At 38.8% G+C, this 24661-nt stretch overlaps 1 protein-coding gene across 1 annotated transcript in view; it reads left to right on the top strand.

Moving 5' to 3' along the window:
* Window positions 1-16482: 16482 nt before the first annotated feature.
* The window catches only part of LOC126199302 (sesquipedalian-1-like), a 32447-nt gene continuing 24268 nt past the window's right edge, over window positions 16483-24661 (top strand). The window contains exons 1-2 of the mRNA XM_049936140.1: window positions 16483-17085; window positions 18514-18702. Coding sequence (XP_049792097.1) covers window positions 16881-17085; window positions 18514-18702 — 394 coding nt within the window. The 5' untranslated portion in view covers window positions 16483-16880. The remainder of the gene's footprint in view (window positions 17086-18513; window positions 18703-24661) is intronic.

Here is a 24661-nt window from a genome sequence, read left to right as displayed (position 1 = left end):
CAAAGTAGTAGCAGGAAGACCCCTAAAGGGAAAGAATGTGTGTACAATTTTTGGGGATATAGTGGCAGCTAAATGGCTGATGGATGAGGAGATGAGGGAAGTGCCATGCAATGTATAAATAAAATTATTTTTTGTACTGAGGGATGATGTCTGCAAAGCAAGATGGGCACAGGAGTGATAGTGGACATATACAATATTATAGTCATGATTATTCTCCCAATATTACTAAATATGCTACAACTGATGTAGATGAAGTTGTTAAAGAAACTAATTTTGAGTCCAATATAAAAGGTTTCTTTTTACACATCCCCATTCGATTTTGATAAACACACTGCCAACCTCCCTTTCTTTCTTTGTGAAAACCCTTTTGAACTTGATGTGCTAAAAACACTTGTAATAAGGGCACAGTATGGAAATATAATTGTGCAAAAATGCTGAATTTCAATTGTGCCTTTTCAAATTTAATTTTTGTCATGCCTTAGTATGAGACACTGCAGATTGGAGTGACAGTACTGAAACAGCTGTGATGTTTGGATGGTAGATGAGGACAAGTTTCAGGGTGAGAATTAGCACAGAATCTGATGATAGCAATAGTTTTCTATTGTAAGTGTAACATATTAAGAGAGGTAACTGCAGGAACAGCTACACATCTCAGTACTAAAATGAAAGTAAGCACGACTGATGTTCTAGGGCCATTCAAAAAGTATCCAACTTTTATTTATAAAATCCATCTTTATTAACTGTTTGATAATAAGCACCTCCAAAGTAATCCCCTTCAGCTTCTACACACCTATGCTGCCAATGCTGGAAGCATCACTGGAAAGCCTCTTTTGGTATGGTGCACAGCTGCTCCATCTAATTTTGCATAATGTCTGCCCTGTTCTGACATCTGGTCTGTTTCAGTGTCTTTTTCAGTTTAGAGAAAATCTAGAAGTCACTCGGTGCTAGGTCAGCAGAATAGGGAGGCTGAAAAACCACAGCTGTGTTGTGTTTGGCCAAAAGCTCTGAACTGATTGGGAATGATGAATGAGTGCATTATTATGGTGAAGGTGCCAGCTGCTCAGAAGTTTGCCCATTTACAACTTACTGTTTCACAAAGGTGATGCAGAACCTCTCTTAGTACTTCTTAATGGCATGAGTACCTTCTAGGGTGTACTCATGATTGACCATGTCATTAGAGTCTCATGGTCAGCATGACTTTCACATTGCTGCGGACCTCGCTCACTTTTTTGGGTCTCAAGGATGATGGATGCATCCATTGCAATGATTGGAACTACATTGCTGGATCATACCCATAAACCCATGGCTCAACATCAGTGATCACTGTGTTAAGAAAGTTGGGATTACTCTTCACAATATCCAGCATGTCCTGTGCGATTTCTCAATGAAGTTGCTTCTGCTCAATTGTTAGCACCTTCAACACAAATTTTGTGGAGATCCTCCTAAGATCCAAATGTTTCATTAAAATGGAGTAAGAGGATCCAAAACTAATTTTAACCTCACCTAGAAGTTCATGATTCGTCTATTCAGCATCACCAAAGTACTTATGTGATCAATAACTACCTCATTTGCAGATGTCAGGAGCCTACCAAAATGTTTTTCACTTCTCTCTGATGAGCAACCATCTTCGAAGCGGTTGTGCCACTGCTTTATCTGTGTGGTACCCATTGCTTCATCCCAAACACTTGTCAAATCATGTGGACTGTTTCAACTTGAGAATTGCCAAGCTTCAAACAAAAATTTATGCAATAATGTTGTTCCACTTTTTCTCTCATTTTGACGATAGCACAAAATCCAACGACCACCACTTACACATGTTCACTTGTCAGTGGCTAGCCAGCAACTGCTTATTTCCGCATTCATGAAAAAAAGTCAGGCCCGTCTACAAACAAAGAGAGTGCATGCACCCTGATATCTATTAAGGGTTTCGACAATAAAAAATACTGGATACTTTTTGAACAATTCTCATACATGCCAATTATTTATTTGTGAACTCTTGAACCTTTTGATGTGAAAAATCCTTTCATTAAGGACATAACATACATTTATTTGTTACCTTACCAAAATGTATTTGAACTGGAGATCACTTATTTTAACATAAATTAGAGCATAATTGCAGGTTTGCTTTCTGACATTCATAATTAAGAATGTCAGAAAGCTTACAGTGCTGTTGTGTAACAACAAAACAACACTAACAATGTAAATCTGATGCCAATGTATTTTTAGTCTCTTAGTCACTCCATATCTCTTATACATTGGGATCAATGGTTCACAAAATAAGAGAAGGGCGAAAGGAACAACATTAATGTATAGTAACAACTGGAGTACAATGGGTTCATTCTCAGTGTTATCTTTTGTTAAAACTACTACAAAATAATAACAGACGTAAACAGTTATCAAGAATACTGTGGGGTAGAGATGAGCCAAAAAGAAAAATTAATGCAAATGTAACTATACATTTTTGACCAATTTTTATTTCAATAATGAAATATTTCAGTACAATCACCTTGTAGCAAGTTTACATTAACTATAATTGATTTGCCCAATAGTTAGGAAGTGGTCAGCAAATTAACTTTGGATATCTTTTTCTTCATGGCCAGTTTTCCTTGGTATGATTCTCATAGGCAATAATGAAGTTTGGTCAGCATTCATTTTACATGATACACTATCTTACAATATTACCAGTTTCTTCATGATCGGAAGAGTCTGCTGGCAAATACACAGGTTGTGAGGACTTGCTCCTCCTCAAAAAATTGTGGAGAACAATATAAGTGATTACTTTTACAGCAACTTTATATGGCTGTAATAGAATTAGTTTGTGGAGCGCTCTGAATACATTGGTCAGTAATTCAAATGTACTTTTAGTGACTCATCAAGCTCATGATAAATGGTAACTAAACACCCTTGATTTGCTACCAGTTTTCAGTTTGCCTGGGAAAGGCTTCACAATATGCTTAGAAAGCCCACAAGCATTACCTGCAACAAGTGAATAAGGTACCTTTCTTCCACCCTGACATTGGCTCTGCTGGAGGCTGGTTGGTTCACTTTGTTCAATTTTTTGAAATAAGCTGGTAATTCAGAAGACTGGCCCGTCACTGAGTCTCCCTTGAAACTCCCAGTCAGCAAATGCAAAACAATGCTCAGCTTCCTTTGAAACAATTACCACTACAATGAAGCTGTCCTTGTAATTGTAGAATTCACATCCAGTGTTTGCAGGAGCCTGAATAACAACATGTTTCCCATCCACAGCACCACTGCAATGAGGAAAATTCCAGGGATCTTTGAATGTTGCAATGACGCTCTTCCATTTTGTAGCCACTTTTGGAATCTGAGACATAGCACATTATAATGTGCTCACTATGTCTTCCAGGCCAAGTGTCTGTAAAGACAGTCATCCCTTTAAAGAGCAGTCACCACATTCTTGAAACAAACATGTGTTTAGCTTTACATCACAGACTACTGATGACTTCACACGCCCACCAAGGTGTCATATGTCGTGCTCCAGTAAGTTCTTCAAAGTTACCACACAAAGTTAAAAATTCGCACAGTACGCACATAAACAGACATCTCTAGGTGGGTGTGGAACTACCCACTTAGGTTGTAGTGCATAAAATTTTGATCTTCCAATATGTGAAGTTGTATAGTTGCTCTTATAAATTGCAAAAGTTTCTTTAATACTGTGAGTCATGTACCTCTTCACTTTCACAACTTTTTGACCTTCACCTGTTACAGTTAAAGTGTCTTTTTTTGGTGAACAGTCCCATTTATCTTCCAGATAAAATGACTGCAATATTTAAACTTGAGCTGCTTCTACAGGATGACCATAATAGGGATCTGGTCTTCCAAAGACTCCTTTTACAGACCTCACATTTCTCGATTTGTCTGCCATGTACTTTGATACTGATGGAATGTGGTTCAAAATTGTTTTCTTTGAAAATGTCTCTGGAATAAGAATTAAAACTTGTACCTTTTCACTGTAGGATGCACAATATTCAACAGCTGAATTGATATGTGTGAAAAATTCCTGGCAAGAGGTGCAAGAGTGCTTTGATTCATTGTCCTCTGAAGATGGAATTACTACGTTGAAGAGTGTAGTCAGTTTTGCTGTAGTTGTTTCATCCATAGCTTTAGTAATTTCTCTGTGCTTTCTTGATGCACAGAGCTTATCACTCAACTTCACTGATGACAGTTTCTTAACAGGACTAATACCTACCTCTGTAGCTGACTGATTCAGAGTATTTAATTCTTCCTCTATTAACTGCATCATCTGCACCATTGGAAGCTTCGCCTTGTTCAGATACTTTCATTGTTGTTTTCTGTCAAAACATTTAGATCACAAAAAGGTGTCACTGGAAGCATCTTCACTTTGAAACAGGGTCTTCAAATGAGAACACTTATTCCCAACCTGAACAAAGTCTGTTATTTTGTTTGTCTTATAAATCACTCTTTTTATGGATATGCAAATAGTCAGTACACTTCACTCTCCTGTGGCCCCAGTCAGACGACATTTCAAACAGTCCTTTTCGCAAAACACACTGCAACTGTGTCAACTGGCAAATTCATCACGAAAACACAGAACTCAATGGTTGGTCTCAGATTTCTTAGAAGCCTCTTCAGTAAACAAATTAGCACTGAATGACTACAATACAGAAACCTGCACTGAACAACCACGACACAGAAACTGACAAGAAACTACAACAAAGTGTAAGAAATATTTGCAACAGTGAAAGTGAAAAGAAATAACTGCAACAAAGATGATAGAAATAAACACTGTAACAAAGAAATTAGGAAGAAAAAACTTCAGTGAAGACATACATTACCCTTGAAAGTTAAAAAAGATGATTTTTTAAAATAAAACCTGTCCAACTTAGGAAGCTCTCCTTTAGAAAGAATATAGTACTACATGGTACTAATCAACAGAAAAAAAATCTAACTTTTCTGGGTTGGCGTTTTTGAAAAAAAAATTCTGTTAATTATAAAAGAAATTCAAAAGGCAACAGTAAAAGAACTTTGACATATATGTCCAAATGGATGATACCATCATAATCATAAAGCAATTATCTTTCAAATAAAAAACTCTAACAAAATATCTAGAACTGTTACAGAGATACAGCATTTTAAAATTTTTTTCAAAATTCACATCTTCAGAATGGTGTTTGCAGTGTCGCCTTTGGAGGCCTGTATCTCGGGCAGGAATTTTTTTTTGGAGAAAACAAAAAAATATGTGCTTTTTATTAGTCCTGAATTTTAACATATGCTAAATTCAATAACATCTGAGACTATGAAGGTGCCCCCCTACCAGAAGTAACATGGATTAAGCCAGCAGCATTCTTGTTGCCTTCAGGCAGCTACAGAAAAACCAGCCAGAAAAAAATTACCCTACAGTATAGTGGCAGCTAATGGAAGGGGATGTAATTTCTATGCATAGAATCAATGACATTCAGTTTGAAATGAACAGAGTTATGTCAGAAAACAGAAATGGGCACTATAATGAAAGAAATTTTACATCCGATGAAAGTTTTCCAATTGACTGGAAGGTTCTTTTAATAAATTGTATAATACATTGTCCAGTCACACGTGACCACCTGTCAAAAGGCTGAATAGCCACCTTTTGCAGTACAAGCATGCAGGAAAAGAGTCATTGAGATGGTGGAAGGTCCATCAGGGATGTTGAGCCACGCCAACTCCAGTGCCACGGTCAGCTGCACTAGGCTCCTCAGTTGAGGATCCATGGCACAGACAGCAGTACTGAGGTGGTTCTATAGATTCTCAACAGGATTTAAATCTGTGGAGTTAGTGGCCAGGGCAGTACAGTAAACTCATTCTGGTGCTCTTCAAATGATGCATGTACACTGTGAACTGTGTGACACATTGCATTGCTTTGCTTTTAGATGCTGAGGAAAAACAAACTGCATTTAGAGGTTGGTCGTGATCCCCAAGGATAGATGCATACTTGTGTCCACTGTCTCTTCCAGAATGACAAAATCACACACAGACTACCATGAAAACATTTCCCTCACCATTACGCTTCCTCCTGGTTGCAGAGTGTTTGCTTTCAGATGTTTTATGCCATACATGTGTCCACTGTGTCTTCCAGAATGACAAAATCACACACAGACTGCCATGAAAACATTTCCCTCGCCAATACGCTTCCTCCTGGTTGCAGAGTGTTTGGTTTCAGAGATTTTATGCCATACATGCCTATGGCTATCTGTCTAATGGAACATAAAATGTGATTCATCTGGAAATGTCACCTGCTACCACTAAGAGGATGTCCAGGTGTGGTATTGGTGTGCAAATTTCAGCCTTAATCACAACTGAACAGCAGTTAGCATGGGTACTTGAACCAGGTTCCTGGTGCAGTGATCCACTGAACGGTTCTTAGGGAGACGCTATTGGCAGCCCCATTATTCATCTGGGCTGTCAGTTGCTCAACCACTGAATGTCTGTTCACCCAGACACATCTTCAAAGCCATCGTTCACCTATCATCTTCTTCGGCTCATGGTGCACCACAGTTGTCTCAGTGCCGGTTTTGGATAGTGCCATTTTGCCAAGCACAGTGTACTTTAACCATGAGAGCACATGAAGAGTATACAAACTTAGTCATTTCAGAAATGCTTCCACCCTTGGTCTGAAAGTCAACGATGATTCCCTTTTGGATGTCATTACTCCATTTCTGCATTACGATACCAACTGCACTGTTTTCTGCATTCCTCTCCCCCCCCGCCCCCCTCCACCTCCCAATGCATTTTATATAACCTCCATTGCTAATGGTGCTACCTGCCATCTGTGAGTGGTTATTGTACGTTAGTTGGAGATCACATTAATGTGACTGGACCAAGTAGCATAACTAACTACAAACTCATACTAAAATTCTATTTAAATATGTTGCATATGAAATTCATGGTAAACACCAGCTTGCTACTAAATTATTTTGAGAAACAGCAACAGCTCATTGCATTCTGTCATCTGGTTATTGAAAATATGTAATACAACCTTGAAGTAAAGACATATTTCATACAGAATGATAGTACCAACACTGATGACAAAATGTAAGCAGTGACAAACAATAGTTTATTGCAAATTTCAGGAAAATTACTACACAATTACATTATTTATAATGATACTACTATTTAAGCTGGCTTTTACTATTAACCCAGAAACTGTTATTTCAGTTGACTTACTGTTAAATGGGATAGTAATGCAAATATTTACATCACAAAATTATGATTTGCATTCCTCTGCTCTGGTTCACTGACATAGTCCACCATTGTCTTCTCCTCAGTTTTTTTTTCTTCATTTTTTAAATTAACATACGCTCACAAGCCATCGCCAAGAAAGCAACTAAACTACTAAGCAAAAGTTCTTAATGACCATCCACTACTGTTCAGAGCAACTGGAGCAAGGCAAATATTCATTGTAGTGGGAATGCTCAATGCTCAGCAAATAGTGCATATGTGGTACAATGTGCCCACTATTATGTGAATATTCACTGAATGTCACAATGAGGACCTTATTTACTCAATGCTCATTTCTCAGTATTTTGCAAATGCAACACATGTGGTCCTGCCTTTAGGAAATCGAAGGATAGTGTGAATAAAGAGCTCATGCTTATGTTATACAACACCTTGTTTCATACACAGTTTCGTTATGGAACACTTCTTTGGGGAAACTCACCTGTGGCAGAAGAGGTTTCTCTGGCAGAGGAAACCTAGTAGATTTATTTCTGGCCAGAACAACTAAACTTCTTGCAGACAGTACTTTATTGAACAAAAAATACTTACAACAGCTTAACTTCCATTAGGAATATGGGTGCACTTGGCAACTGTGATATGATTTACAAATAATAGAACACAGCAATCAGTCGTCCTTTTTTTGCATGTTTTATTTGGCAAATCTAGATTTTGGATGGTGCCTAGCCATTATCAATGTACTATTTCATAGTATCAATGCATGTCAATTCCCTGTTGTTCGGGCGTCTGGGTAATGGCTAAACACTAGCTGAAATCCAGATTTGCCAAGTAAAACCTGCAAAAAAGAATAAGTAATTGCTGTGCTCTATCATTTGTAAATTTGAAAAATATTTACAGTCCTCAGTCTATAAATACTCAATTATGCATGCCAAACAGAAAGTCAACATATATGAACATATCTGATGTGCAGTTATATGGAACCAGAAACAGGAACTTAGTGAACAATCTTTGCACTCGTTTAAGTAAAGTCCAAAATAATATATTTCAACAATATACCATATGACATAATGGTACTGCATGAAAAGTAAAAACTGCACGAGACATGCTTGAAAGAAAAACAATTCTATAACACCAATGAATTTATATGTCATGAAAAAAAGTTGATATTTATTATAAATGTGATTGTGAACAAACAAAGTCATAGATTATACCATAAATCTAATTTGTGGTATATGTAATACATGAAGCAAAACTAATTATGTACCAATGAAAATAATCAACTTTTGACAAGGTAATGTTATTGGATAGATAAAAAAGGTATTCACAAAGTGGCAGCAGGAGCACACACACATAAAACATTTTCCTTCTCGTCCCATCCAGTAACTCAGCCTGACAGGGGTTCTGGGCAACTTTTGCAAACTCTAAACCTTTTCCTAAATTTCTCCAGTTCTTTTACTTCAGCCCTCTTCCTTTCTCTTCAACTCTTCTGCCAGAAGAAGGAGCCACTGTCTCCAAAAGCTTGAATACATAAAACCTTTTTTTTATATGCGTAGTCTCCTGCTGTCACTTGGTGAGTAGATTTTTTATCCACCCTATTACATTAAAACTAATTATGTGGTAAAAACAAAATAAGCAGTATCTACATAATAATATTTGTATATTGTAACCATCTGCATAATTATTTGTATAATCATATATATGCTGACAATTTATCAGGGTCGACAGAAGCGTCCGATCCCACGCGTCGGCTTTGACCCGTGACGTAAGGGTGTTGTCGTGTGTGACGTCATGACGGCGCGGAGTTTGGTTTGAGTGTGGCTGTCTCCAGTTCTGTTTTATCTTATTTTATTTACTTTTCTGATCTGGTCGTTCTATCTCGTGAGATTTTTTTAAAATTTAAAAACACTTATTACTTATTTTAATTATCTGTTTCCTCCAATTTCTGTTTTAGTTTATTATATTTATCTTTCTGATCTGTTCGTTCTATCCCGTGAGATTTTTTTTTAAAAAGACAAAAAACACTAATCAGCTTCTGAAGCATCTTTATCTTCTATGGGTTGCAGGGGTTACGACCCCTGGGGAGGTGGGTGGGTATTCATGCATGGCTGTCTTCACTTACACATTTTAGCTACGCAAGGCGTCTAAATTTGTTTATATTTAGTTTGCCCCCCCCCCCCCCCCACCCAAAACACCTCATTTCCCGCGCTTGTCCCGTTAGTGTCAATAGGCTTCTTGTGGAAAGTGTGTGTGTTTGTTTTTGTTTCCGCCATATTTGTGACGTCATGGGTCAAAGCAGACGGGCGGGATCGGACGCTTCCGTATTTCCATTTATCACACAACACAACAGTTGTTCATTTATTTTTATTTATTCAAATAATCCTTTTGGGGGGCACAACAAACCAACTTTGGTTTTGCTTCTTCAGGTTTAATTTTTGTTGCTCAAAGACATCCTTCATCCTTCAAGAGTGTCAGTCCTTTTCTTTGTGGGTTCTCTTCCTTTCTTTTGCAGACTTCTTTCTTTCCTGAATTGTACCTTTTGTGTTGCTCCTCTGAAAAGTATTCTGTTATCTATAAAGTCCATTCTAATGCCAATGTTTTTCACATCTCTGTCAATTTCAGTTAACCATGTGGGTTGAATCTGTAGTTGTTTAGTAAGTTGAAAATCTGCTTGGTTAGTTTGTTACTACCTATTTTGTATATATGTCCATAAAACTGTAGTCTTCTTTTCCTTATTGCAACAGTTACCTTCTCAATTGTCAAATAGAGCTCGATTCTAGGTCCCATCATATTCATTAAAATTCTTTTTATGTCTTCCCAACTTTTCAAGATCCCCAAATCCAGTCACTGCTCATGAGTACACATTTGGGCGTTAACAAATTTTCAGATTCAGATAAATTTGAGAGTGTGAAATTAATGGTGTCTGATGTAAAACAGTTATGCTTATCAACAAGTTTATACAACCACAGCCACAGCCAATAATAATAACAACAGTAATAATATTAGTAATTATAATAATAAGATGCATAACTTACCTGACAAAAGAAAGAATTGTTTTGTGGATTTTTGTTGCTTTGTTCATACTTAAGTACAGTTTAGGGTAATAGCAAAATAATGTGTAAGCTTTCGCAACTCTCAGTTTCGTATTTTTGTGTAAATGGGAGTTTTCATGCTTTTCCATATTTTCGGACAAATGTACAAGATCCCTAACGAATGTATTGGTTCACGAATTTACTTCCGGGCTGAAAATCAGACATTCTTATACTGCACCTACACGACAACTTGTACTAACTGCACACTTTCTTGTTAGATGTTGCTTGTAGTCACGCTTGATTTCGTCAGTCTGTCAATCAAAGGAACTGTTCTTGGAGGCCCTAGTTCCTTCATGGCTAACTTTACCTGGTAATTTACTTTTCTGTTCCCAGAATAAGATATTCACTCTGCAGCAGAGTGTGAGCTCATATGAAACATATTACAGCTGTGTGCCAGACCTAGACTCGAATTCGGGACCTTTGCCTTTCGTGGGCAAGTGCTTTACTGACTGAGCTACCTAAGCACGACTCACGACCTCCCTCAGAGCATTACTATTCTGTTAGCTTTTAAAATGGATTCATTGAAGTTCATGTTTAGGCTGCAAATGAAAGCAGATTACTGCACAGTAAACAACAAACTCCAAATACAAACTGCCATTTGTTGAAATGTTTAAACTCAAGGAGTAATGTCTACCAACATTGTCGCTTGAGTAGAACACGAATGAGGTGCAGAGATCCATAAGGGCCTAAAGCACACTGCCGTCAATCCCACATTTAAGAGAGTATCAGAGAAAGCTGATACAGATTTTCGTATATACAGTATGGGACTACATCACAGATAATCTTTACTGAACATATAGATCAACTGATTTCAGAAGCATGAATAAATGCTACAGTCTCGCAATGGATGGTGATGTGCTTTAGGCCCTTATGATTCTCAGCACATCATATGTATCACTGTATGATAAAATTCGTAACTTAATATACTATAAACCATTCAGAACTCAAAAAAAAAAAAAAAAAAAAAAAAAAAAAAAAAAAATAGGTTTATTATCAGTACAACTTTAACATATACTGATGTCCAATCTGATTTTACTACATAGTGAGCGAATTAGCATATCTGAAGTGTGCTATCATCCAGCAGGATTGCTGAGCAAACGAGGGTAAAAGTTTGCTGCAGTGTGCTACCACCTGATGGCCCTGATGTGAACTTCTAGTTGTGTGCACATCATGATCCGTGCACATTGTTTGTCAAATCCGTATGTATTTGGCAAACAAGGTAATTACATCATGCAAGTTGCGCATGCGCAAAAGCTCCTTAAACTGTGCACAACTGAAGGTGTGCTCACCAGCTTGATGCCAAATTTCACGGAGTATGAAAGAGCAGCAGTGTGGTAGTGTTAAGTGCTGTATCTTTCAGACTGCACTATCTGTGTTATGTTGAACAGCATTCAAAGAAAAATAACCAATAAATCCACAAGCTGTCAAAAGTTAGGGTGTTTCTATGCTCTTACACAGCAGCTGCCACTGCCCCAATCTTTTTAGTTCAAATGTGTCTGCTGCATGTAGTGTTTCTGGCCTTACTACCCTTTAATAGTGACTTAGTTTCAAGTTTCAGTACAAATACTTTTTGTTGTGTGTTTTTTGTCATATGTGGTGCTCTTTCCATTTTATGTATCATACCCTTAATTTCTATGTCTGACTCTTCTTTTGTATTGCTTGTTACCCACTCTCATATACATTTAAGACAGTTTGCTTCAGCTACTGTATTGTTATGAATTTCAAATTTTTTTTCTTTTTTTGGGGGGTGGGGGGAGGGAGACACACAACACACATCATTGGATATTTGTCGTGAAGTGTGTCTTTTCAAATGATATTTATAGTCCTGTTTTATCTGCTTGGGTTCTGTGATTTGTTCTTTGGCACTACTGTATCCAGTGAATCACTCTATAGTTATTTCATTTGGGTTGAACACCATTAGTACGGGTAGATTTCCTCCATTCTCTTACTACTTTCTCTAATATGCAGTTGAGAAGCAGAGGTGGTTGACTATCTCCCTGTCTTACTCCCGATTTCATATTAGTATGTGCTAGTCCCTTTCCTTTGCTCATCATCATACTCTTTGTTTCTGTTGTATTGATTCTCATCCCATATTTCACACAAGCATCATTTAGATCTTTCAGCATTTTTTGTACTGTCCATTCACTGCCTGCCACTAATATCTTGTCATCAGAAAATCGTATACACTCTAGTCTCTGCTCCAGCAATACACACTCCTCTTTTTCCATCTAGGCCTTTTGCAATAATTTCTTCCATGTACAAGTTAAGCAATAAAGGCGAGGGTCAACAACCCTGCCTAATGCCACTTCTAATGCTGCATCCTTTTGACATTTCATTTCTAATTCTTATTCTACTTTCTGTTGTCTATACGTGTTCCGTAGCAGTTGTGTCTCCTTCCAATCTACTCACTTCCTCTTCAAAATATCCATAAGCTTGTTCCATTACACTTTGACGAAAGCTTTTTCCAAATCAAAAAAACAACAAAAATCTTTCTCCCTCTGTCAATACATCTTTACCCTATAATTCTTAAGAGATCTTGTTCCTTGTGTTTCTTAAAGTTCCTTTCATTATTTCTGTTGTTTTATTATTGATTCCAAATTCCTTTATAATGTTGGTTAGTCCCAGGCAGAATAAAGTATGCAGATGTGAAGCCACTATTCAAGAGTGGGGATAAAATTGATGCTTCTAACTACCACCCAATTTCCCTTCTAACAAGTTTCTCCAAAGTTCTTGAAAACTTATTCATAAGAGAATTGTTGAGCACCTGAACATCCACAAGGGTCTTCGCCATTGTCAATTCGGATTCCAATCAGGCCTGTCAACTGATGATGTATTTGCATTTACCAATAATGTTTTAGAAGCACTGAACAATAGATTAGCTTCAGTTTGTGATTTAACAAAGGCCTTCAACTATGTGTACCTTGAAATCCTCCTATCAAAAGCTGTCTAAGTGGCAAAACGGGAATGTAACTTCGATCATACCTAACTGATCGAAAGCAGGGGGTATCGCTTAATCATAGAGTTGGCACAATAGCCTCATCTGGTTGGGGAACAGTACCGTATTTACTCGAATCTAAGCCGCACCTGAAAAATGAGACTCGAAATAAAGGAAAAAAAAAATCCCGAATCTAAGCCGCACCTGAAATTTGAGACTCGAAATTCAAGGGGAGAGAAAAGTTTTAGGCCGCACCTCCAAATCGAAACAAAGTTGGTCCATTGTAATATGAGACACAATTTAGGTCGAATGAAAGACGATACAGCTACAGTAGTTTGGTTCAAGTCGTAAGCTTAGCAGTTAAGCTTTACCAGGTAGCCATTGCTATGCGTCAGGCGCTCCGTCCGTATTTATACGGGTCCCCTTCCTTTTTCACGTGCTTCGTCTGGTTTGAATCGATTGCTTATTTTGCTTTGATCTGATAAGTGCCGTTTTCTTTGTTATAAGTGTTTCTCACTCTAAGCTGGAAATGCATTACTGTACTGTGTCATGCATTGTTTGTCGCATTTTGATAGTGCGTGTTTACGGCCTGTCGCCGCTCGCGGCATGACTTGCTTTTGTGCGCGCTACCGCCGCTTAAGAAAAAGAGGAATCGTCTCATTAGCGAAACAATGGCAAGAGACTGCTATTTGTTGTTACTTACACTGCTGCTTTCTTTGATAATGATCAACAAGAACCAAATAATAGACTGCATATGATAGAACATGTTCTGAACGAGAGTTAAGCGAAAATTTTTCTCCGTTTGAAAATCTTTGCGGCCGCTTCTTTAGTACATCAAATTCTGCACAGAAATTAGTCATCTTACATTTAAAATCTAGTCAGTTGCCGTGCTTCATTTCTGACTGTATCACTATTAGGCATAAGAATAATACGAATATAAACATGACACGATACGTATATTCTTCCGCGTTTGCTGTTGTCTCACTCTAGTTTCGTAGTTTATTAGGCAGACAGGATTTAAATGAGATAGCAGCAAACACGAAAGAATACATGGCAAAATGTTTATATTCGTATTCTTCTTATGGTGAAGAGAATAGTGCATGTGATTCACATTTCGTCAGGTTCCTATTAGCAACCATCTCTTCTCACAGGTAGGAAAAAACTCGGAACGTAGAGTTGGCCATATTGACAAACATCCCTAACAGTCTTGCCAGTCGGATTTTCGTAGTACATTGAAATTCTGCTACATTCGAAGATGAACAATACGGAATTTGTATTTACTTCGTTGGATAATGTATGAAAATACAGTGGTCGAAACTCGGGGTGGAGAAAAAAAAAGCTCGTCTTCTACCTTTTTTTAAATTTATTTACTGATGCAGAGGTTTTGGCGCCAGTATTTATCTTTGTGCCCACAAAGCATGCTTGTGTAGCGCTACATATATTCGACGGCAGAAGTTAGTTGTTGCGGCACCTACCAACATTTTTCAGAACTTCCGCTTGCTTTGCACTCGATTCTAAGCCGCAGGCGGTTTTTTGGATTACAAAAACCGGAAAAAAAGTGCGGCTTAGATTCGAGTAAATACGGTAAGTACAGGAGTGCCACAAGGTTCTGTGCTGGGCTCCTTCCTCTTTCTTATTTTTATTATTGACCTTCCACACTGTACAAAAGCTACTGCCAAGTTTACTCTCTTTGCAGATGATACATCTCTTTTAGTTGAAAAAACACCTGACAGTGATATTGCAACATCCGCTAACTGTGTGTTCAATTATCTCTTTAAATGGTTCACCTTTAATGGTCTGATTTTAAATTAAAAAGAAAAAAAGAAAGTAGCCTACATTCATTTCCGTGGGTCTGACTTAAGTCTAAGCTGTGATGATCAAGATACACATCAAGTATATTCTTCCAAATTTTTAGGCCTCCACACCGACAATAAATTAAATTGGTTGTGCCACATTTTGGACTTGAGAAAAAGACTTAGTTCACCAACTTATGCTCTACGTATTGTAGCAGCAACTGCAAATACTGACGCTGTTAAGGCTGCTTATTTTGGCTATTTTCATTCATTGTTGTAATATGGCATAATGTTTTGGGATAATCAACCAATGACAAATAAAGTATTTGACACTCAGAAATACGAATTGAATATGGAGTGAGTAGGAATTATTCATGCAGAAATCTTTTTAAAACACACAAAATATTAACAGTGACCTCACATAGTATCCTTACATCCTTTCTAGTTAAAGAACCTACCCACGCACAAAACGTGACTACCATGACTATGGCAAAGGACCAAAACACGACTTGCATGCGGATGGAAAAAACTTGAGCCTAGTACAGAATGTGTACACTACTCACGCAAAATGGTGTTTAATGCACTTCCTACGGACATATAAAGATCTAAGTCCTTTAATACCACAATTTAAAAGTAAATTAAAAGAACATCGCCCGAAACACTCTTTTTTTACTCTCTTGGTGCTTTCTTTGACGTAACACTTCTATTTATTGAAAGCCAGATACGGCATATCTACTTTTAGTTTTTGCTGTAACCACATTGTTTTATAGCTCTGTTTTACTTTGGAAAGTGCCTATGCTTGTAAATGTTAACATATTTTGTTCCCTTTACTGACATTGCAATCTGTATCTTTTAGCGTACAAGTAGGCTACTCTTCTCATGTATAACTGTGACTCGTTTCACATTCACACAACTGTTTTGTATATTGGATACACGGAGAACGAATAAATAAATTAGTAAAAAAATGTCTATCAACTGACTCACAGGCATTTTTAAAACCTACAAAAGCTATTACGAATTTCAAGTTCCTGATTCTACTCATTTCTATTGCATTCTTCACATTTAATACTTGTCTGCATAACTCGTTCTCGTCCTAAATCCCCCGACAGTTGTTTAAATCTAAATAAATCAACTGAATCGCCCTCGATTACGTCAACTATAAAATTTCCTACGTCGACATTGTCCCGCTCCCATCCGTTAAATGTTTGTGTCAATGTCACAAATCACAATCTTAAATGCGTTGTGGAATGTTTTCACGTTCCATTCTTTGAAGTCCAGTTGGTATTGTCAAGTGGGTTAATACTTAATTATAACTTATAACACTTCACGACTACACGGAATCAAACCACGAGATGCGAATGTTTTGGGGTAGCTAACATGGGGGATCTTCCCTTGAGTCGGCTTCAAGTTTGTGACGTCATAACAACTCTTCTTGAGGCCAACGGTATTTCTCGTTGGCCTCGTACCAGTAATCTCTAATGGAGATCACTGCCTCGAACCTCCATAACTGTTAAATCGACCAAGAAACTTATTCTAACATCCTTGGAATCGACGACAAAGGTTTCTTGGAGGTGGCAACACGATTTTAACTGAGACACTTCAGCGATTGGCCACCCTGTAAATTTGAAATGCTTTGCTGATCAGTATCTCTGATGCACAAGTGGTAATTTGTAGGATACTGTCAAATTTGAAAGTTGAACTTCAATAGTTTGAAGTAACATCGAGATGAACTGCTTACTGAGTTGTTTAAGTCACTTTCTGTGAAATGGGCAATTCAGTCAGTGCATCAATTCAAGTGGTGTACACATTAATGTATTAATCATTGTGACATACGAAGTCACATTTAAGACGACACCTCCTTTTTCCACAATGAAGATAAACGAGAAGAATTTGGCCGCATTTGCTTCCTCTGCAACACCAGTGGATAGGGAAGGCTGGCTTGTGAAAAGGGGTGAAGTAAACAAAGGTTACCAAAAACGCTGGTTCGTTCTGAAAGGAAATTTATTGTTCTACTTCGAAAAACGCGGTGATAAAGAACCAGTTGGCGTGATTATTTTGGAGGGCTGTACCATAGGTATGCTCTTCCTGTTTACATACTAAAAAAATTAAAAAGGTTGTGTTTAGGGCACCCTCTCCCCTCCCGCCCACACACACCACTCACATTATTACCCAGTGTAAAATAATTACGTTGCTATATCACGCTCAATGTTTCCAAAAGAACTTTATTTCCAATAAAATAGATAAGTACAGTACATTTTGTGCAGTCAAACTAGTAGAACAAAAAGAGAGAGCTTGCAATTTCAAGTTTACATTCTGCTTAATCACAGAGTTCTACAAGCTGATAAAAAGATATTCAATGTAACCATTGTTTATGGTCCTGATTGGAATAAAAATGAATTTTTATTTTCCACAGAAGGCTGAATTAGCAAGTTGTATTACAGGTACTATGTTATGAATAATTTGTACCAATGTACGTACATATTGAAAAAATAATCATATATAATTATGAATTACAGTTAACTGTTTGTGCACACTGATTCCCTTATGAAAATTTAAAAAAAAAGTCAAGTGAGAAGGACATATGGTGTCTCACTTTTTTGGATAATTTCACCATGAAAATGGCCTACTCTGCCAAACCAGCCATTGATGTTGTGACGTCAACCACATTTATTTATGTATTTTATGTTTGAAATTAAAATGTGTTGCGTAGATTTGAGTTAGGATCACATTATACTGTTACATATTAGAATCAGACTTATTGTATACTCTGAAGGAACAAAATAAATGTTTGACAGTGGCATTTAGCAATATCCCATTTGTCTCAATACTGATACTGTATAAGTTGGGCGTTTGATGAAGCTGTCATGTCAATTGCAGGTTATTGAAGTTAGAAAAATGATTTTCCTTTATGGAATTTTGGTCAGAACTCATTCATCTGGATAGTGTGTCACATTATATGCTCTCCATCTCATGAGATCTGTACTGATTTTGTAACTCCATCTGCTGCAAGAAGAAGAAAAGTATCTGAAAGACAAGCAGTTTTCTTCATGTGTATTGGTATTGGTTCTGCCAAGATTTCTACTACTTAATGGAGAAATACATCCATGATAGAGGCAGGCGACCATTCAGATTTAGCATGGCTTGGAAATGTGGAGAAGTACATAGAAAAAAGACGACTGCACAATTCTTTATTACAAGTGTCCAAGATGTGCCAAGATTTCCTCCGTAATTTGAGAATGTTGATTTTTCCTCTACATTACAAAGCATGTATATTGGCTGGAAACCGGCCAACTTTATAACATAATAATTTGCATGAAAATAAATACTGAGACTGTATAAGAAAAGAGATAATCTACTGTTTGCCTTATTTATTGTAGTGTCTTCAGGGGAAAAATTTTATCTGTGGATCACTGGAAGTTGCCTAGATAATGCACTTAATGTAGTTTTCATGAGAAACAGATAAATTCTTTCTTAGTGTACCTGACTTTCGCATTATTTTCAGAGTTGGCTGAAGATGAAGATCAGTTTGGTTTCAAAATTGTGTTCCATGGTCCTGGAAATCGTAGTTATGTTCTTGGCGCAGAGTCTCAAGAGAGCATGGAACAGTGGATGAAGGCACTGGCTTGTGCAAGCTATGATTACATGAAACTCATGGTTGCAGAATTACAAAGGCAACTGGATGAAATGGAAGGTAATAACTTACGTGTAAACCACATGTAAACATGATATTGGAGTGTGGTAGGTAGTAACTTACAAATAACACATGTAGTTCTTGTGTAGGTGTGAGATTTGGAGCTGCATCTTCTCCTCCATTTTATGTTTTTGGCTTTAAGCTCAATCCATCTCATCAAGATCTCATTTTTCTTTCTTTCTTTGCCTCAACATCCAGGTTATTGATACGCTAAAACCGCTTCAAATAGTTGTATTTGTTATACAGCATTTGCTCCATTATGTGTTTGACTTCAAGCAATGTCCTCTAAAATAATATCAGTTTTGTCATCACGATTTTTGTATTCCTTCTTGTTACATTTATGAGGGGTGTTCAGTAAGTAATGCAGCACAATTTTTTCCCCGTGAAAGCAGGTTGGTTTTATTCAGGATTCCAGTACACCACATTGTTCACCATTCCTTAGGCTACAAAAACCTATTTTTCTACATAATCTCCATTCAATATGATGGTCTTATGCCACCTTGCTGGGAGGGTCTGTATGCCCATATGGTACCATTCTACTGGTCGACTTCAGAGCTAATGTCTTGCTGCATCAATAACTTCCCCATCATCCATGTATTACTTCCTGCAGAGTGCATCCTTTATTGGGCCAAACAGATGGAACTCTGAAGGTGCAAGATCCGTGCTGTGGGGCGCCTGAGAAACAACAGTCCAGAGAAGTTTTGTGAACTGCTCTTAGGTGTGCAGACTTGTGTGAGGCCTTGCATTGTCATTTAGAAGGAGAAGTTTGTTTGCATTTTTATGCAACAAACAAGATGAAGCTTTTTCTTCTATTACTTGATGGTAGCACAATACACTTCAGAGTTGATTGTTGCACCAGGAGAGAAAAAAATCAAAAGGAATTCTTTCAGGGTCCCAGAAGACCGTGACCATGACTTTACTGGCTGAAGGTGCAGCTTTGGATTTTTTTCTTCATAGAAGAACGTGGATTGTCAGTTTGTTTCTGGTTCAAACTGATGAGCCTGTTTCATTGCCTCTGACATCATTTGACAAAAAATTGTCATTATCAGCCTCACAACATGCAAGCCGTTTTTCACAGGTCTTTCATTACTCCTTATCGTCTTCTGTTTGATAGTGAAGAAACCAGCAGGCACACACCTTTGATTATCCCAACTGGTGGGCAAATGTATCAGCACTATCAACAGAGATGCCCAGTTGTGCAGTGAGGTGTGTTATTGTGATCTGTCGAACACTTCGAATGAGAGTGTCTGCATGTTACAACATTGCAGGAGTCACAGCTGTGTGCAGTCAGCTGGTACGCAACAAGATCAGACTGGTTCGTGCGACCTTGTTGCTGTGATGACAGACATCCTCCCAGGGACTCGCAACTGTTTTGTGAGTATGTGCTTGGCACACATGGGGCCCTGCCTTTAGGGTACTCCTTCATTTTCTGTGCTACATGTCTATCCTCCTCCTATTCTTTCTCTCCTCCCTTTGGGACCAGGTCTTGTGTACAACCGTGAAACCGAAATGTGTGAAAGTATGAGCAGACTTAGGTGGATTTCATTTTTGTCTCTCTCTCCTTTCTTGTTCAGACTTCTGATGTCCTTGCTCCGCTTTGGCATTTTGTCTCTCATCCTTGCTGTGCATGCCTGAAGGCTTGCTTACACATTTGATGTGTAAAGGGTGACCGGATACTGCGTAAGACCCAGCATCCAGGTCGACAGGTAGAGTTCGCGTGTACCCTCTGGTAAAGGCAAGACCCAGGGAGAGGTGACTGCTTGATATGTTATCTTCCCAATTGCCAACTTGTCCCTCTGTCTGGAGTTTCGGAGGTGTGGCATGAGGTGTAAACAAACAAACAAGGGAGGCCACAGAAGGAAGGAACACAGTATCAGAGCTGCTGGTAATCATTAGCGGGATTCACCTGCAGTGAGTACTTAACTCCATCAATGCAACATTTGTCTAATAAACGTAAATGGAATGAGACCAAAGACAAAACAAATCTTCCAGTTGCACCCAACTATCTTGTGGTGTCATTCACAAAAGGAGGTCAGAACTTTTCTGCAGAGTACCCATTAGTCATTCAGAAAGGTGTGGATACAATTGCATGCGCACTAAAAGTCCTGCCCTCGCTTACGTAATGGAACTTGCTTCTAGAGACAGGTAGTGCGTCTTTCAAGACCAAAAACTGCATACAACATTATCTCTCTGATCAATGCGTACCCTCAGTACATCGGGTTATGAAGAGGGCTAATGTAGATTAGTGCCTATGCACACCTTTTTGTTAATATTTGATCGAATGGAGCTCTCGTCAAAGAACATGGCAAGCTATGAAGTCTTCAACTTCAGGCCCTTCATACCAAACACATTGCGTTGCTACCAATGTCATTGTTATAACCATACTCAGAAGTCCTGTGAAAATGCTGCTGAAAGTTTAACTTGTAGCAAGGATGTTCATGAGGAAATTTCCCACCTCCTCCTCCCCACTGCATCAACTGCACTGGCAACCATGCCGACTCATCTTACAAATGCCCTGCATACCTCGATGAGTGAGCTGTTGAGAAGATCCGGGTGAAAGAAAAGAAATGTTGCTTGCAAAATATTAGCTATCCAAAAGCCTTCCATACATTACCTGGCAGTTACAGTACTGTTGTTGCTATGTCATGACCCACAAAAGATATGGCCACGCAGACCTGCGACCTCCAGTTCAGTGATATGGTTGTGAAATCACCTAGTGCTAAGATGATGTCCTCATCTCCGCACACTACAGTTGCTCAACACACCACAAAACCTTCACCCGCAATGGTGAGTTCACTTGTGGTGTAACCAGAAGAACGGAAATTTAGAAAGGAATACTCCTGTGATGATTTTTGTGTACCTAAAGTCAGCAAACATCTTGGTCCACATCTGACAAATGCAAATGTTCTAAGAAGTCAAAGACAAATGTTCTTCCCCTTCTCTAACAAAGAGATTCTCTACAACAGTGACACCTCTGTCCAGCCGACCTCCATCCAGCCGACCTCCATTTCACCAGTGCAGATCACCAACTGCTTCTCCACCCAGGAGTCAGATGACTGACCCATGAAGGTTAATGGTATCTCTGAAGAAATAATGGAATAGGAACCTCCAGCCTCAGAACCCTGTAACCCATCCAAAATCTGGCACTCGGTAGCCACTGAACCAATTGCCCCGTAGAAGATAGATATCTTGTATCTTCTAATATGGTTCTTCTCCAATGTAATATTCGTGGGGTCAGATCTCATAGGGCAAGCTTACAGCTGCTATAACAATCATAGTGCCCAGTTGTTTTATGCCTCCAAGAAACAATATCACACCTTCAAGATGGCTTTGACTTCTTACACTTTACTCCTGTAACTCCAACCCACAGAGAAGACATGTCACTCATTTGGGATGACGTCCATAACTAAACCATTTCATTGAACACACAGCTACAAGCTGTTGCTGTCCGTCTTTCATTTCCCAGTTATACCTTTTCACTTTGTAATATCTACATATCCCGTCATCTGATCTCAATAGGGCAGATGTAAGGCAGCATTCTGCTCAGCTCCTTCAATCCTTTATGATACTCAGCAACTTCAGTGACCATCATCCCATTTGTGGCTCTCTCTGAACCATCCCAAGAGCTCTCTCCTGGTAGGTATTATCAACCGGCTTATCTCATTTCTCTCAACACTGGTGAACACACGTTTCTTTTAAATTGCACACACACTTTCTTGCATATGGATCTCTCGTTCTGTAATGCACAGCTTGCCCACCATCTAGTGTGGTCCGTCCTTTCACTCACCTGCTCAAGCGACCACTTGCCGTCCGTAATTCTACTGCTAACTCATGTCCCTTCTGTGTGCAAGAGCAGCCCCTGAAGCTGACTGAAGGCTCTGCTCTTCACTGGCACCTTCAGCAAACATATCCACAGCAGTTATGATCAGGTAGACCACCTTACGAATGTTGTCCTTACCACCGCAGAGTGTTCCATCCCCTGAATCTCTTCCGTGCTGCGACATGTCCCAGTCCCCTGATGGACTGAGGAATGCTGCGACACAGTTCACGTGTGGCGATGTGCTCTCTGTGTCTTTGAATGCCATCCCACAAAGGATAACTGTATTCATTATAAAGAGTTGCGCACAAGGTGCCGTTTCATTATCAGCGATAACAAAAAGCTAATTGGATCTCTTTTACTAATTCTTTTAACTGTTTTACTCCGTCTTCTGTTGTTTCGGATAACCTACATCTGGTTTCTGGAATCAAGATACATCTCCTGATTCATGGTTTGACTGTTGCAAACTATGTCATTGTGGACCCTGTTGATATTTCCAACACCTTGGGTAGATATTTGGAGAGACCTCGAGCCCCCCTGGTTACCATCCTGTCTTCCTACCTCGTAAATGAGTGGAGGAAGCTCGGGAGATATATTTCCACTCTCAGAATCGTGAATTCTGCAATACAATTTTTACTATTAGGGAGCTCGAACATGCTCTCACCTCATCATGATCTTCTGCTCCAGGCCTTTACAATATTCACATTCAGATGTTGCAGCACCTGTCTCTTGATGGCAAGCACTTTCTCCTTCATACTGATAATCACATCTGGATGGACAGTTCATTTTCCAGATGTTGGCTTGAAGTCACTGTATTCCCCGTACTCAAGTCTGCTAAGGACAAACATTCTCTGTCCAGCTGCCACCCAATTTCCCTCACCAGGAGCATGTGCAAGGTGATGGAACACATGATCAGTGGTCAGATGGTATTTTGGCCTAAGTCCTGGAATTTGCTAATGAATGCACAGTGTGCAGTGTACAGTGCAACTGCTGTGCAGTTGATAATCTCATCACCTTGTCAACCCATGTTATGAACAATTTTGTGTGGGAATGCCAGACAGTAGCTGTGTTTTTTTGATTTAGAAGAAGGCTTAAAATAACTGCTGGAGGATGGGCATCCTTTGTACAGTCACACATGGGGCTTCCAAGGCCATCTGCCCTATTTTATTCGGGAGTTTTTGGAAGACAACGTTTTCAAGGTTCATGTGGGTTCAGCTTTATGAACACTTTTGTTCAGGAGGACTGGATGCCTCAGGGCTCTGCTCAGGTGCCTTTGCTCATGGAGCATCGACAACGGCTTCCACTTTTTGGTATTATAGAAATGTCCAATTCCACCCGTCTGCTTTGACCCATGACATCAATATGGCGAAAATAGCTATTCTAAGCTTCTCCAATATGGCGCCTATGACATCACTACATACAGGCAGCAACAAACACGAAAATACATATAAATAAGACAACAACATCTCCCTCCAAAAAAAAATTAAACTAACGGGACAACTGTGGCGAAATTGGGGGTTTTAGGGTGAGGACAAGATAAATATAAAAGTAAAATACACACACACACACACACACACACACACACACACACACAAGCACGCGAGCGGGCACACACCTTGATCCCAAAACAAAATGATGAAAAAAATGAAAAAAAAGTAACAAAATTACAACATTCTGCTGCAGGAATCGGACACTTCCCTTGACCTGTTTAGGCCAACCACAGGTGACGATATCAAAACACCAGTACCTACAACTAGAACTATGAAAATTGGAATCGGACATTTCCCTTGACGTATATAGGTCAACCACAGATAACGATACCGAAATAACAACACCTACAACTATGAAAATGCGAATCGGCCATTTCCAGTGACACATAGACCAACCACAACCGTTGATACCCAAAAAGCCAACAGCTACAACTACAAAAAACAAAAACAAAAAAACCATAACCTCAAAAATCCACAAATAAAACATCCCTTCATAAATGAAAACACGTTAAATACATGATAAATACACAAAACATCACAACTCAAGACAAATAGACAAACAAAAAATAATTACCACCAGCAAATTCTGGCACTGCAAACTAGACCAGCCAGCCCAACCTCAACCTGCCCCCCCCCCCCCCCTCCCGCCACA

Source organism: Schistocerca nitens, chromosome 1, assembly GCF_023898315.1.
Source record: "Schistocerca nitens isolate TAMUIC-IGC-003100 chromosome 1, iqSchNite1.1, whole genome shotgun sequence".
Classification (NCBI taxonomy): domain Eukaryota; kingdom Metazoa; phylum Arthropoda; class Insecta; order Orthoptera; family Acrididae; genus Schistocerca; species Schistocerca nitens.
The sequence above is the reverse complement of the archived record's forward strand: the minus strand, read 5'-3'. Positions and strand labels throughout refer to the sequence as shown.